Source organism: Glycine max, chromosome 3 (genome assembly GCF_000004515.6).
Source record: "Glycine max cultivar Williams 82 chromosome 3, Glycine_max_v4.0, whole genome shotgun sequence".
Lineage (NCBI taxonomy): Eukaryota > Viridiplantae > Streptophyta > Magnoliopsida > Fabales > Fabaceae > Glycine > Glycine max.
The window spans coordinates 39,362,280-39,375,582 of record NC_016090.4 but is presented as its reverse complement, the minus strand read 5'-3'; the positions used below and the strand labels follow the sequence as shown (position 1 = coordinate 39,375,582).

The 13,303-nt window shown below is 37.9% G+C and overlaps 2 protein-coding genes across 2 annotated transcripts; both read left to right on the top strand.

Moving 5' to 3' along the window:
* Nucleotides 1–3,800: 3,800 nt before the first annotated feature.
* LOC100790024 (xyloglucan galactosyltransferase MUR3) lies at nt 3,801–6,264 on the top strand. Its single transcript, XM_041014099.1, has one exon. The coding sequence runs from the start codon at nt 4,041–4,043 to the stop codon at nt 5,736–5,738; it is 1,698 nt and encodes a 565-aa protein (XP_040870033.1). The 5' UTR covers nt 3,801–4,040; the 3' UTR covers nt 5,739–6,264.
* A 2,561-nt stretch (nt 6,265–8,825) lies between these two features.
* LOC100790205 (subtilisin-like protease SBT1.2) lies at nt 8,826–11,568 on the top strand. The gene has a single exon (XM_003520568.5). It carries the CDS (start codon nt 9,075–9,077, stop codon nt 11,379–11,381), a length of 2,307 nt encoding a protein of 768 aa, XP_003520616.1. The 5' UTR covers nt 8,826–9,074; the 3' UTR covers nt 11,382–11,568.
* Nucleotides 11,569–13,303: the final 1,735 nt, after the last annotated feature.

Sequence of the window (13,303 nt, the reverse complement as noted above, 5' to 3'; positions counted from 1 at the left end):
TTAGAGTGTGCTTCAAGTTATTCCAGGAGAACATTGGGTTCCTTCAGCAAGAGGAAACCTCTAGATTTAACTTTGAGAAATCTGAAAAAATTAAAGCCATGTGAAAAGAACAAATAATTATATTTGAATAAACCATGCACACTAAATAGCAGGAAGAGGTGGCTCATTCTCACACTCTTCAGTGTCATGGACTCAAATTTCAAGCATGACTCGTTTGAATACATCAACTTGGAGGGCGAAAACGTGGGTGCAACAATGCGGGTGCGGCATAGAAGCACAAAGGGTGAGTCAAAAGATTGTTGTTGCATCAACATTTATGTAAACAACAACGTTCAGGGTGTCTCAAATTCAGTGTTGCATGGTAGTGAGGTAAGGATGAGAGACCCCGGAGTTAGTTTATACTTTGAAAACTTGAAGGTTGATAAAGGAACTCTCTCATCCAACAAGAGATTATTTAGCTGGGATAACAAAATTGGATTTTGGCTTTGCATTTTAAATTTGTTGGCTCTTCTGTTTCTCTTGGTGCTTCTATTCTCAACTACAATAATCATTATTGTTGTCTAATTAAACAAGGTATGCTAAATTTATTTTGAGCTGTTGGATTTTCGGGGGGCATTATATGGCAATGCTAATTATGTGTTCATGTTTGACTTCAACTTATGGTTGTTTTTTGTGCTTTCTTGTCTTTAATTTAAGTTGCCAAGGTCAACTTTAAGAATGTTGAAATCATGATTATATAATTAGCAAACTCGGGATACAGACAACATCATTTCAACCTAAAGGAACTCTCGTTGGAGATCTAGAATTGTTAATCAGGCCTTACATTGGATCAATAAAATTAGTTATTAGTATTATTATACATTTGTTTATTTTTCTTTGATCACTTTTCTATTTTGGTGTTTTTTTATTCTCTTGTTATTTTTCATTGCATATTTTTCTTTTCTTTTTTTTTCTTTATCACCTCGTCAAGGAAATTTAACTCTTGATTGATCAGAGATGACTTATTATAAATTCTCTGATAGTATCTTTCATTCTCACAGATTTAAAAAAAAAACTCTCTTGTTCCACTGTTCATAAAAATGTCAACATTTTCCTTAAAATTATTCCCTATATACGTTTGTGCATTAAATGTTTGATTGGTAGCCCACTCCAAGATGAAGCTCGTTGATGCCCAACCGCAAGACAGTGTTCCATCACAGAGGGTGGTAGTATTTCCTTTCAATATTAAATGCACATAAATCAGGATTTCAAGATCCCACGACTATGTAAACTCCAAAAGACATCTACGTAATCACAAATGAGGTTTTCAATTTTCTTTCTCCAACTCCCACCACTAAAATTAAAAAAAAAAAACATTTCAATCCCAGGGAAATGGAAGATCATAAGAACTCACCAATTCACCAAGCTTATTTTTAACAAGCATTGCATTCAGCTGATTTTGGCATGATTTTTCTTTTTTAAAAATAGCAAGATTTATTCATTCACATGGATTTCTCTTGCTTTATACAGAACAACGATTTAAATACTTTTTTGTTCAGATGTAGTACATCATTTTTAGCCTATAGAAGTTCTTAAAAAAATAATTGGACCATGCCAATTTTTAATTCAATTGAAACACGTAAATTAACAATGTTTTATAAATTTGATCCTTCAAAATAAACATAAAGGTGAGACTTCCACGAATTGAAATGTGATGTCAAATCAAAGTGACCCTCAGCCTCTGGACAATAGAAAAGACGAGAAAGAGAAATCTTTAGTACAGTATTGATGGAAGGTACTCTTCTTTGGGCCTATGGAATGGACACTTGGGCCAGCGTGAGGATCCGATCCGAGTCTAATCTATGGTCATCCTCATCGATTCCATTAAATTATTGGCGTAATTGAAGGCAAAGTTAGTGACCATGTGTCACTTTTATCGTTTTTTTGGGTAATGATATTGATGTGTGAATTTCAAGGGAGTGATTAGTGGAGTCAGGAGTGCCCTTAATTTAATGTATCAATCATCCCTCGATAATCTTAAACCATTTTAGTAATAATTTTCTTGGTTGTTAAATACTAGTACATTTGTTATTGTGTTAAGATATCACGTGTACTTATTTTTTTCATTTTATATTTTCAATTAAAATAAAAAAATTAAAAGTATTAAAACAAGTGGTTAAGAAATTTTGCTTACCCACAAAAAAAGGAAAGAAATTGTGCTATAAATAATAACTGAAATTATCTAGAGCACAATTTCTTTTAAAAAAACAGTACATTAAATTTTTTTTAAGTTGTTTTCTATTTAAGAAATTGTGTGTTTTAAATAATGAATAATTTTTTTTAAGAATATGATTAATCATTTTAGCTATTGAACTTGCCACAAAACTAGGCAAGAATAACATCCTTAGCAAATGAGTTAAAGGGATCAAAATCATCAGACCCTTGTGTCTCATTATCTATCTCATGCACTAAAATATTATCACGTCATTCAATGATTACAATTCACCCATAACAGATGTTTAACAATGTTATTATATTATTTTTTGTTGTTTTCAATCTCAAGTTTTATGAGAAAACCTTGATGTTAGCCACCGAAAAAGAAAAAAAGTAAAACTTTTTTTATTACCCAGAAAGCCAAACTCACTTGGCACCAAGCAACAATAAAAAAGGGACAACAAGTGATCAGTGACGAAAAAATGAAAAAAAAAGACCTCGTCAACAAGAGAGTTTAGTAGAAGATGATTGTTGTTTAGTGTTGGGGTGACATTATTATTATTTTTCTCTTAATTGTAACAAAGTAACTATGGAAGTAATAATAAGAGCGATAAGGTAAGAGTGTTATTGCCGATGAGGCACAATGGTGTGATGGGAGTTGCATAGTGATGTTTTAGAGTTTTTTCAATGCTGTTTTAACAAAAAAGGAGAAAGACCATGATTTAAATTTGAGATGGAGAATAACAAAAAGAAGATAATGCTGTTAATCATATGTCGTGGGTGAGGTTTAATCTTTAAATGATGTGACAACATTTTAATGAGCCGAGAATGAGACACAAGGTGAGACCGATAATTTTGATCCCAGTAAGAAACGAGCAATGATGATGCCATCAAAATAAATGTGCATTTAAAATTTACTTTCCATTATATACACTAGACGACACTATTAAAATTTATTATCATTTTCTGACTATTTAATAATGAATGTGCATCTAAAATCAGTTTTTCATTAAATATACAACAAGTTAATATGATTTATTAAATAAATAAAAACAAAATAGCTAAAAAGAAATTATAAAAAATACCCTTATTTGAAGGGGAAAAAAAATACACGAAGACTTCCTTACTTTGTAAAACATCCTACTAGTATTACTTTTGGAGCACATGTATGTACTAATGTACTATGTAGTGGGTAGATCCTAATTATTTTCCATTTCTCTGTTACTCTAACACACCCTTGGCCCTGGCAAATCCAATATTAATAAACCTAAAAATCCGGTCTTTAACTAATTACATCCGTGGCAGTGCTACAAGAAGAGATACAGGAAGTTAATAGCTTCGCGCGAGGTCACAAGCAAATAAAGCAATAATTTATATTAATACAGTATTTCAATAATAATCCCAATCATTAAAAACTGAACAACAAGTAATTAATGGAGTAATTACTACTCAAATGTAGTAGTATTAGTACTAACACACAAGGGGTAATTAATGGAGTAATTCACTCACTAGTTATTACAGCATGAGCATAGTCCATAGTCTCATGGGGCAAACCGACACGTCACAGGATGTACGAGTATATAAGAGGGCACCGACACGCGACAGTTGCCAGCGCACGTTGCTAACGTGCACGGTGCACCTTGATTCATTTTCCTCACTTGTTATTCTCCAACCTCTGCACACTCCGTTCCTTTCTCTTAACGCAATCACCATAACCCTCCTCATGATCTATTCTCGATTCCTCGCGATTCCCGTTCATTTCCCTCATCTCGTTTGATTTCCCCAATTTCCTCACCGTAGGGTTTCGTTTCGATGACTCTCTTCTGTTCAATCGGAACCACCATCCAATGAGACGGCGCCCCGTGGCGGGCGTTCTCCCCGACCAAATGGAGAAATCAAACACCAAAAACCCTCATTCCAGACTCTGCTTTCTCGCCTCCCTCTCCGCATTCTTCTGGTTCCTCCTCCTCTACTTCCACTTCGCCGTCCTCCGCCACCAACCCACCGCCCCTGACCCAGCAGTCCCCATCACTTTCCAATCCCAACAACAACACCAACAACCTCGTAAAAACCTCGGCTTCCCTGAGCGAGTTTCCGAACCGAAGGAACCCACTTTCCCCTTCGACCGTGCCCTCCGAACCGCCGACAACAAGAGCGACCCATGCGGAGGACGCTACATCTTCGTCCACGACCTTCCCTCGCGCTTCAACGAGGACATGTTGAAGCATTGCAGAAGCTTATCCCTTTGGACCAACATGTGCAAGTTCACTACCAACGCCGGCCTCGGTCCTCCGTTGGAAAACGTCAACGGCGTCTTCTCCGACACCGGCTGGTACGCCACCAACCAGTTTGCCGTTGACGTCATCTTCAGCAACAGAATGAAACAATACCAATGCCTCACTCGCGATCCCTCCGTCGCCGCCGCGTTCTTCGTTCCCTTCTACGCCGGTTTCGACATCGCTCGCTACCTTTGGGGATACAACATCTCAATGCGCGACGCTGCATCGCTTGACCTCGTGAATTGGCTCATGAATAGACCGGAGTGGAAGATCATGAACGGGAGAGACCATTTTCTCGTTGCCGGTAGGATCACTTGGGATTTTCGGAGACTCACTGAAGAAGAATCGGATTGGGGGAACAAGCTTTTGTTTTTACCTGCTGCGAAGAACATGTCGATGCTTGTGGTGGAGTCGAGTCCGTGGAACGCGAACGATTTCGGGATTCCGTATCCGACTTATTTTCATCCTGCCAAGGATGATGATGTGTTTATCTGGCAGGAGAGGATGAGGAGGTTGGAGAGGAAGTGGCTGTTTTCGTTTGCTGGAGCTCCGCGACCGGATAACCTGAAATCGATAAGGGGCCAGATTATTGAGCAGTGTAGGAGATCCAAGGTTGGGAAGTTGTTGGAGTGTGATTTTGGGGAGAGTAAGTGTCATTCCCCTAGTAGTATAATGCAGATGTTTCAAGGGTCGCTTTTCTGCCTTCAGCCTCAAGGGGATTCGTATACTAGACGATCTGCTTTTGATTCAATGCTGGCTGGGTGTATACCTGTGTTCTTCCATCCGGGTTCCGCGTACACTCAGTATACTTGGCATCTTCCGAAGAATTATACCAAGTACTCGGTATTCATTCAGGAGGATGATATTAGGAAGAGGAATGTTAGTATAGAAGAGAGGCTTAGGCAGATTCCTGAGGAGGAAGTTAGGATCATGAGGGAGGAGGTCATTAGTTTGATCCCTAGGTTGGTGTACGCGGATCCTCGATCGAAATTGGAAACTCTTAAGGATGCTTTTGATGTTTCGGTGCAGGCTGTGATTGACAAGGTTACCAACTTGAGGAAGGACATTATCGAAGGTCACACAGACGAGAACTTCATTGAGGAGAACAGTTGGAAGTATGCATTGTTGGATGAGGGACAACGTGAGGTTGGGCCTCACGAATGGGATCCTTTCTTCTCCAAACCAAAGCCGGGTGGGGATTCCGATGATTTGTCGGCTGAGGCTGCGAAGAATTCTTGGAAAAATGAGCAAAGAAATCAGTCGTGATTAGCAAAGGGGAGGTATAAATTGCATCTGTAGGTTCTTCTTAGATGTGGTTTAATGCTGATGACTCAAATGGTTTCCCTGAATTAGGGAAGAATTACAGCTATAAAATAATTGCTCGGCTCTTGCTATATGAAAACTTACTGCAATGCTTGTGATCGGGTTTGCTGAGCAGGCTTCCTCATTGAAAACCCCTAGCATGGAGAGATGTTCTCTGCTTTTTACAGTTTTGTTATATAGATTTTTTTTCCACCTTATGTATTTGCATTAGTGTTTCCTAGATGTATTTTCCTAAATTAATAATTTCTTTGATACTATATATTTTTCACTTGATTCATATAGGAAATATAAACAAAATTATGGTTAGCAGTGAGCTCAAGTGTTCGCTTGAATGGCAATATCATTTGGCTGCTGCATCATCAGAACTGCCTACCAGTGTTGGTGATCTTATTTGGATTGTGGTTAACATTCAAAAGATAGACTGTTCTATTTTGATGATCTTGAAAATAAATTTCTTTGACTTGCTCTATTTTCCCATTTTTTTTTCTCTAAATCATGCACACATATTGGCTGATATTAATGTACTGTTGCAGGCTTTAATATGTCGAATTAGGCAGCCAGTTTTAACATGCAACTTACGAAACCTACTGGCTGTTTTTTCAATAACTGTTGCTTCTGGTTTGTATCATTCCAATGAAACTTACCCTTTTATTCATTTGATTTCCTTTGTTGTGGTATCTATTTGGTCAGCAATATTGAACAATTGGAATGTACCAAAAAGAAGCTGGCATAGATTTTTCACTGAAATTATCTTGGACAGTTGGACTTCATTTCTTTCTTTCACATATTTTGGAATGACTGGGGGTGGGATTTCATACTGTGATGCATTCACTTGCATGGCGATGCACAACATTTTGGGATTTCACACTGATGAATTCAGTTGCATGGTTTTTTTTATATATATATATTCTGTTTGTCCTGTCTTGTTTATTTTAGAAAAATCTTCCAGCTTGTCCGTGTCCGAGTATCCTTTTCTCTTTGTTGTCTTCGATCTGTCCAGTATGACCTTGCAATGAGAAAGGGTATGGCTGTGCAATGTGGCAAGAAATGATAGAGAACTTGAGCGATTATAGAAGGATACGCAAGTAAACTATAATGCAAACAAAATCATAACCAGTCGTTGTTTGTAGCTGTGTGATCAATATAATCATATGTAATTTGATGTCTATTTGTGTTGTCTCTTCAATTTTGAAGCAAAGAAAATCAAATTCCATTTATTTGCTCTTTTATATCTCTCAAGATTCATAAGTAATCTGAGATGACACGAAACTATGAAAGCTTGTTTTTGTGTCAAATTTTTCTGGTCAAGGAAAGTAGAATGGGATAAACTGTCATACCATGTAGAAGAGGACTTGTCAAATATTCTCTTACTGGTAAAGGGTTTCTTGTACAGTTGTACGTAGCTTATTTGGAAACTGTGAATTGTTCTTTTCCTAAGTCCTAAGGTCATTAACTCATTATTGGCTTGGTAGGAGTGGTAGAAGAAATGAAGAAAGTTTATAAAGTGGGCGAATTAAATTGGCATAGTAAGCAAGCTGACACTGAAAACGACGGGTATAACTTTTTTGTTGCTTTACTAGTTACTGTAATTGGACCAAGCCAATCGGGTGGATACACACACGTGCAGGTATAGACAAAAATAGTAGTTGAATGAAAGAACATGCATGATTCGCTGTGTTTTTGAGTTGGACCTCTGGCATGGCATGTAGCAGAGCCTTGGCAACACAACGTCGCAAGCGCTCATGTAATCCACGAGGGGCTGACACCCATGTCTCTTAATTACAGTCACTCCTGCATTAATACGTTCTATCTCTTTGGTCTTTATTATTTAAGCTTATTAATGATATATTCCTATACTATAAATACGAATTATCATTTTTAATGGGAGAGTTTTAGGATGCATTGAAGATGAAGAAGGGAAAGTTTTTGTCACAAATAAGTATATCAAAGAGAGATGGGAGATTATTTTCATAAGCTTTTCAATGATGGACAAGGTTCAGGTACTAATATGGAGGGACGAGAAATCCAAGAGGGGGGAAATTTGGATTATTACTACATAATTTGCATTGGAGAGGTTAAAGAATTATCATATACTATAAATACGAATTATCATTTTTAATGGGAGAGTTTTAGGATGCATTGAAGATGAAGAAGGGAAAGTTTTGGTCACAAATAAGGATATCAAAGAGAGATGGGAGATTATTTTCAGAAGCTTTTCAATGATGGACAAGGTTCAGGCTATGGAGGGACTAGAAATCCAAGAGGGGGGAAATTTGGATTATTACTACATAATTTGCATTGGAGAGGTTAAAGAAGTTGTTTTTGTAATCGATGAAGCAATGAGATTAAATTATTTTCAAATGAGTTATAAGTTGTTTTTATGAATTATGATGGTGAAGAGTTCATTAAAATAAACCAAAAACAAATCATAAACAAGTCATAAATTATTTGATATTGCTTCAAAGATTCTTATGATTTATGGAACCCAAAACAGGGTGAAAAGTAAATTCTGTTCTAACTTTTTATGACGTTAGGCAACAAATTTACTAATTTTTGGTAAAAGAACATAAAAAGCAAGGTTTGTTAAAACGTTAAAGAAAGAATAGCATGCAGTGAGTGAAGTACATCCAACACGGGAGGCAGAGGAGAGGGAGCCAAATATAAAAATTTCAGAGCGTACGTTTAATAAACGAATACAGTGTTGATTGAATGGTAACTTGCACGATTCATCATCCTTTTGGATATGTAAATTAGCAAACAAAAACAATATTATTTCTACACTCAATTTTTTATATTTCTCTTTCACACTACTTTTTATGAGAAAATGGGGAGAAAAAGAGAGGAGAATGTGCGTTTTTCTGTTTTTTTCCTCCCTTTCTACTATGATATAAAATGAAAGCGTAAACAAATAAATGAGTATTATTTTAGTAACAGTGGATGTAGACGACAAAACAATGTTAGAAAATGGAAACATGGATTTCAGAGAATTTGAAACTAATGGCTACTTAGTTTTTTCTATTAAAGCTAAGTAAAACATCTCGTGAGCTCCTCGGCTCCTCAATTCTCACAGTCAAATTCAGTTTTTCTCAGTTCTCTCTCTCTCTCTCTCTTAACAAAGGATCCTCGTGATGAAGAGCTCTCATATTTCACGAGCTTCATATCAAGAACGCTTCCCTTGTTCAGTTTTGAATTCTTCTCTCAACACCTTCAAATACCCCTCCAAATCATGCATCACCCCACATCACCAACCAACAACAACAACAACAACAACAACAACCAATGGAATCCAAATCCAAAATTCAACTCTTTTTCCTCACCCTTTTCCTCTTCACTCTCACCCTCCATGCAGAAACTCTTGGAACTTACATAGTTCAGCTACACCCTCATGGCATAACCAGCACTTCCTTCTCCTCAAAGCTCAAATGGCACCTTTCATTCATCCAACAAACCATTTCCTCTGATGAGGACCCTTCTTCGCGCCTTCTCTACTCGTACCGTTCTGCCATGGACGGTTTTGCAGCTCAGTTAACTGAGACTGAGCTTGAGTACCTCAAAAACTTGCCAGATGTTATCTCAATCAGGCCAGACAGCAAGCTCCAGATTCAGACCACTTACTCTTACAAGTTCTTGGGGCTGAATCCTGCTAGAGAAAATGGTTGGTACCAATCCGGTTTCGGCCGCGGAACCATAATTGGTGTGCTTGACACTGGAGTGTGGCCAGAGAGTCCTAGCTTCAATGATCAAGGAATGCCCCCAATTCCCCAAAAATGGAAGGGTATATGCCAAGCTGGGAAGGCCTTTAACTCTACCAATTGTAACCGAAAACTCATCGGTGCAAGGTACTTCACAAAAGGCCATTTTTCAGTGTCACCTTTCAGAGATCCTGAGTATCTCTCTCCGAGAGACTCCTCAGGACACGGCACGCACACCGCATCCACCGCGGGAGGCGTGCCTGTTCCGCTGGCGAGCGTGTTCGGTTATGCGTCTGGCGTGGCGAGAGGAATGGCTCCTGGTGCCCACATTGCGGTGTACAAAGTGTGTTGGTTCAATGGCTGCTATAACTCAGACATCATGGCTGCAATGGATGTGGCAATCAGGGATGGTGTGGACATTCTGTCCTTGTCTCTTGGTGGCTACTCTTTGCCTCTATATGATGATAGCATTGCCATTGGAAGCTATAGAGCAATGGAGCATGGGATTTCAGTTATATGTGCAGCAGGAAACAATGGCCCTACGGAAATGTCTGTTGCCAATGAAGCTCCTTGGATTTCCACAATTGGTGCAAGCACACTAGACAGGAAATTCCCAGCAACAGTTCACATAGGAAATGGACAAATGCTCTATGGAGAATCCATGTATCCACTGAATCATCATCCAATGAGCAACGGCAAAGAAATTGAGCTGGTTTATTTGTCTGAAGGGGACACCGAGAGCCAATTTTGCCTCAGAGGGTCTCTTCCAAAGGACAAAGTTAGAGGCAAAATGGTGGTCTGCGATCGAGGCATCAACGGAAGAGCAGAAAAGGGACAAGTGGTGAAGGAGGCGGGTGGTGTCGCTATGATCCTCACAAACACGGAGATAAACTTGGGAGAGGATTCAGTTGATGTTCATGTCTTGCCTGCAACTTTGGTAGGATTTGATGAAGCAGTCACCCTGAAGGCTTACATAAACTCCACAAAAAGGCCTCTTGCAAGGATCGAATTCGGAGGAACTGTGATAGGGAAGTCTAGAGCTCCATCAGTGGCAAGATTTTCTGCTAGAGGACCAAGCTATACAAACCCTTCAATCCTAAAACCTGATGTTATAGCTCCAGGAGTGAACATCATTGCAGCATGGCCTCAGAACCTCGGTCCTACCGGCCTTCCGGAGGATACTAGAAGAGTTAACTTCTCTGTGATGTCCGGTACCTCAATGGCATGCCCTCATGTCAGTGGAATTGCTGCTCTCATTCGCTCGGTTCACCCGAGATGGAGCCCTGCAGCCATCAAATCTGCAATCATGACAACGGCCGAGGTGACTGACCACACCGGAAGGCCAATACTCGATGAAGACCAACCAGCGGGAGTTTTCGACATGGGAGCCGGACATGTGAATCCACAAAGAGCATTGAACCCTGGATTGGTGTATGACATTAGGCCAGATGACTACATCACCCATCTTTGCAGCCTTGGATACACAAAGTCAGAAATATTCAGCATCACACATAGAAATGTGAGTTGCAATGCAATCATGAAGATGAATAGAGGCTTCAGCCTTAACTATCCCTCATTCTCAGTAATTTTTAAGGGTGGGGTGAGGAGAAAGATGTTCAGCAGGAGACTAACAAATGTGGGAAGTGCTAACTCCATCTACTCAATGGAGGTTAAGGCACCTGAAGGAGTAAAAGTGATAGTGAAACCAAAGAGGTTGGTATTTAAGCAAGTGAATCAAAGCTTGAGTTATAGGGTGTGGTTTATATCAAGAAAAAGGGTTAAAAGAGGTGATGATTTGGTGAACTATGCAGAAGGGAGTTTGACATGGGTGCACTCACAAAATGGTTCCTACAGGGTTAGAAGCCCGGTAGCAGTGACTTGGAAGTCAAAGTAGTGTGGAGAAGGGTAGTAGATAATTAAGTTTGTCTTGGGGCGTTTTTTTATTATGATTATTGGTTCAATAGCTTTATTTATGATTGCAGAATTCATACTGAACGAGTTTTAGTAGAGAAAACTCGATTAGGAATCTTATGAGTAAGCCCATTTATAAATGCTAAATAAATTGGTTGTGCCATGGTTTAGTCAAAACTCTCTGCTTTACATTTTTTTTCTGAATCAGAATGTTACTCATTCACTCATTCTAACTCGGAAGTTTTTCAGTCCAGCTTCTCCAAAACCAGGATTAGATTCACACAACGTTATATCCATCAAAATTTTCAAAGTCGCACAAAAATATCCCATTAATTTTTCTTTTCTATAGGTAAAAGATATTCAACAATGATAGAAGTAAATAGACACACACAGGCCACAAGTATGGGTAAGAATTCTCTAAATGAGAGTGTCCATTGAATGCATCTTATCCATGCATCCATTATTTTGAAACATTAGTTTATAGTATTTTTAATAATATAAATTAAATAGTTTTAATGGTTAAGATTTCATCCGGTGAATAAGTCATCAAAGAGGATTTGAACCCCAAGTAACCTATTAAGTTGGGAGGTTTTAAATTGTAACTCCGATCGTGATTTTGTTGCAATCCTTGACATCACAGAAAATTGTGAACAAGTGTGGTTTATGTAGTTGAAATTGCGGTCGAGTGCAATAGTGGAGAGCCCAAAATCTTTGCATTGTGGCTGAAATCATGGTCATAGTCATAGAATGTTTTTTATAACCTAGGTTGGGAGATCACAGAAAAGTTGTATTATTCAAAAGTTGGTTATATTAGCATAATAATGATACCAAGGAGGGAACCATTGAAATGTAAACAATTACATGAGATATAAACAACAGCCGGACAAGCACCTTTGTTTTTTATAAATAAAAAAATTGGAACTCGGTTGGGTTATGTTTATGTGAATTCCAGTTACATAAACATCAGTATTATCCTTATTTTTAGGCTTCACTCGAATTTTATCTGACTATATCACAAAATTGTAAAAGATAAACATGACAAAGTATAGAAGAGAGAAGGTATTGCATATTAACTTATTTTTTCATGAATTGCAAACCATTTGCATGAGAATATCGTTCCATGAATCTGTCCCACTCCTGTGGAATCTCTTCCTTGGGTGATATTACCAACTTCAACAGAAGAATTAAAAACTGAGGGTTGATATCTCAGAAAACTAAGGAGAAGAGATCGATGCAAGTAACACCTAATTGATGTGACCACACATCATAGATTTCAAAGAAAAGGAAAGGAGTACCAACAACCTAACTCATTGTATTTGATTAAAATGATAAAAGATACAATCAACAGTACCCAAGGGCTCTATATATAGAGCTTATTTTTAACTAACTAATATTACTTTTAACATATATCTCCAAAGAATGTCTCCACTTTGGGATCAAGGGAAAGACAATACAAGAAATTGATGTACACGTAGATAGAAAAGGTGAAATGTATCTAGAACTATAGGGGATTCTACTTAAACACCAGAAATAGATTATTGATGGTTTTGTTATTAATTGTAAGTTCTTGGTTCTCCTATAACATTTCTCCACAAGACAAGTTTTTATTCTTGACATTGTTGTTGAAATTATAGAGATTATGGTAGGGAAGGAATATATGAATATTATTTGTAATGCATATAAAATGGAACAAACTTGCAGGAAATAGATTGAAATAAAGCCAGTTTGGGGGAAAGACTTGCTAAAATGATACCAAAATGTAGGGAGACAAGCTAAAATAGAGTAAATTTGCAAGAAGAGGAAGAACTCTACCAATATGTTTCCCAGAATATAAACCAGTATACTACTTTAAAAGTCTGAAAACATTCAAAATTATGAATTTTTATTACTGGCATGATGCTGTAA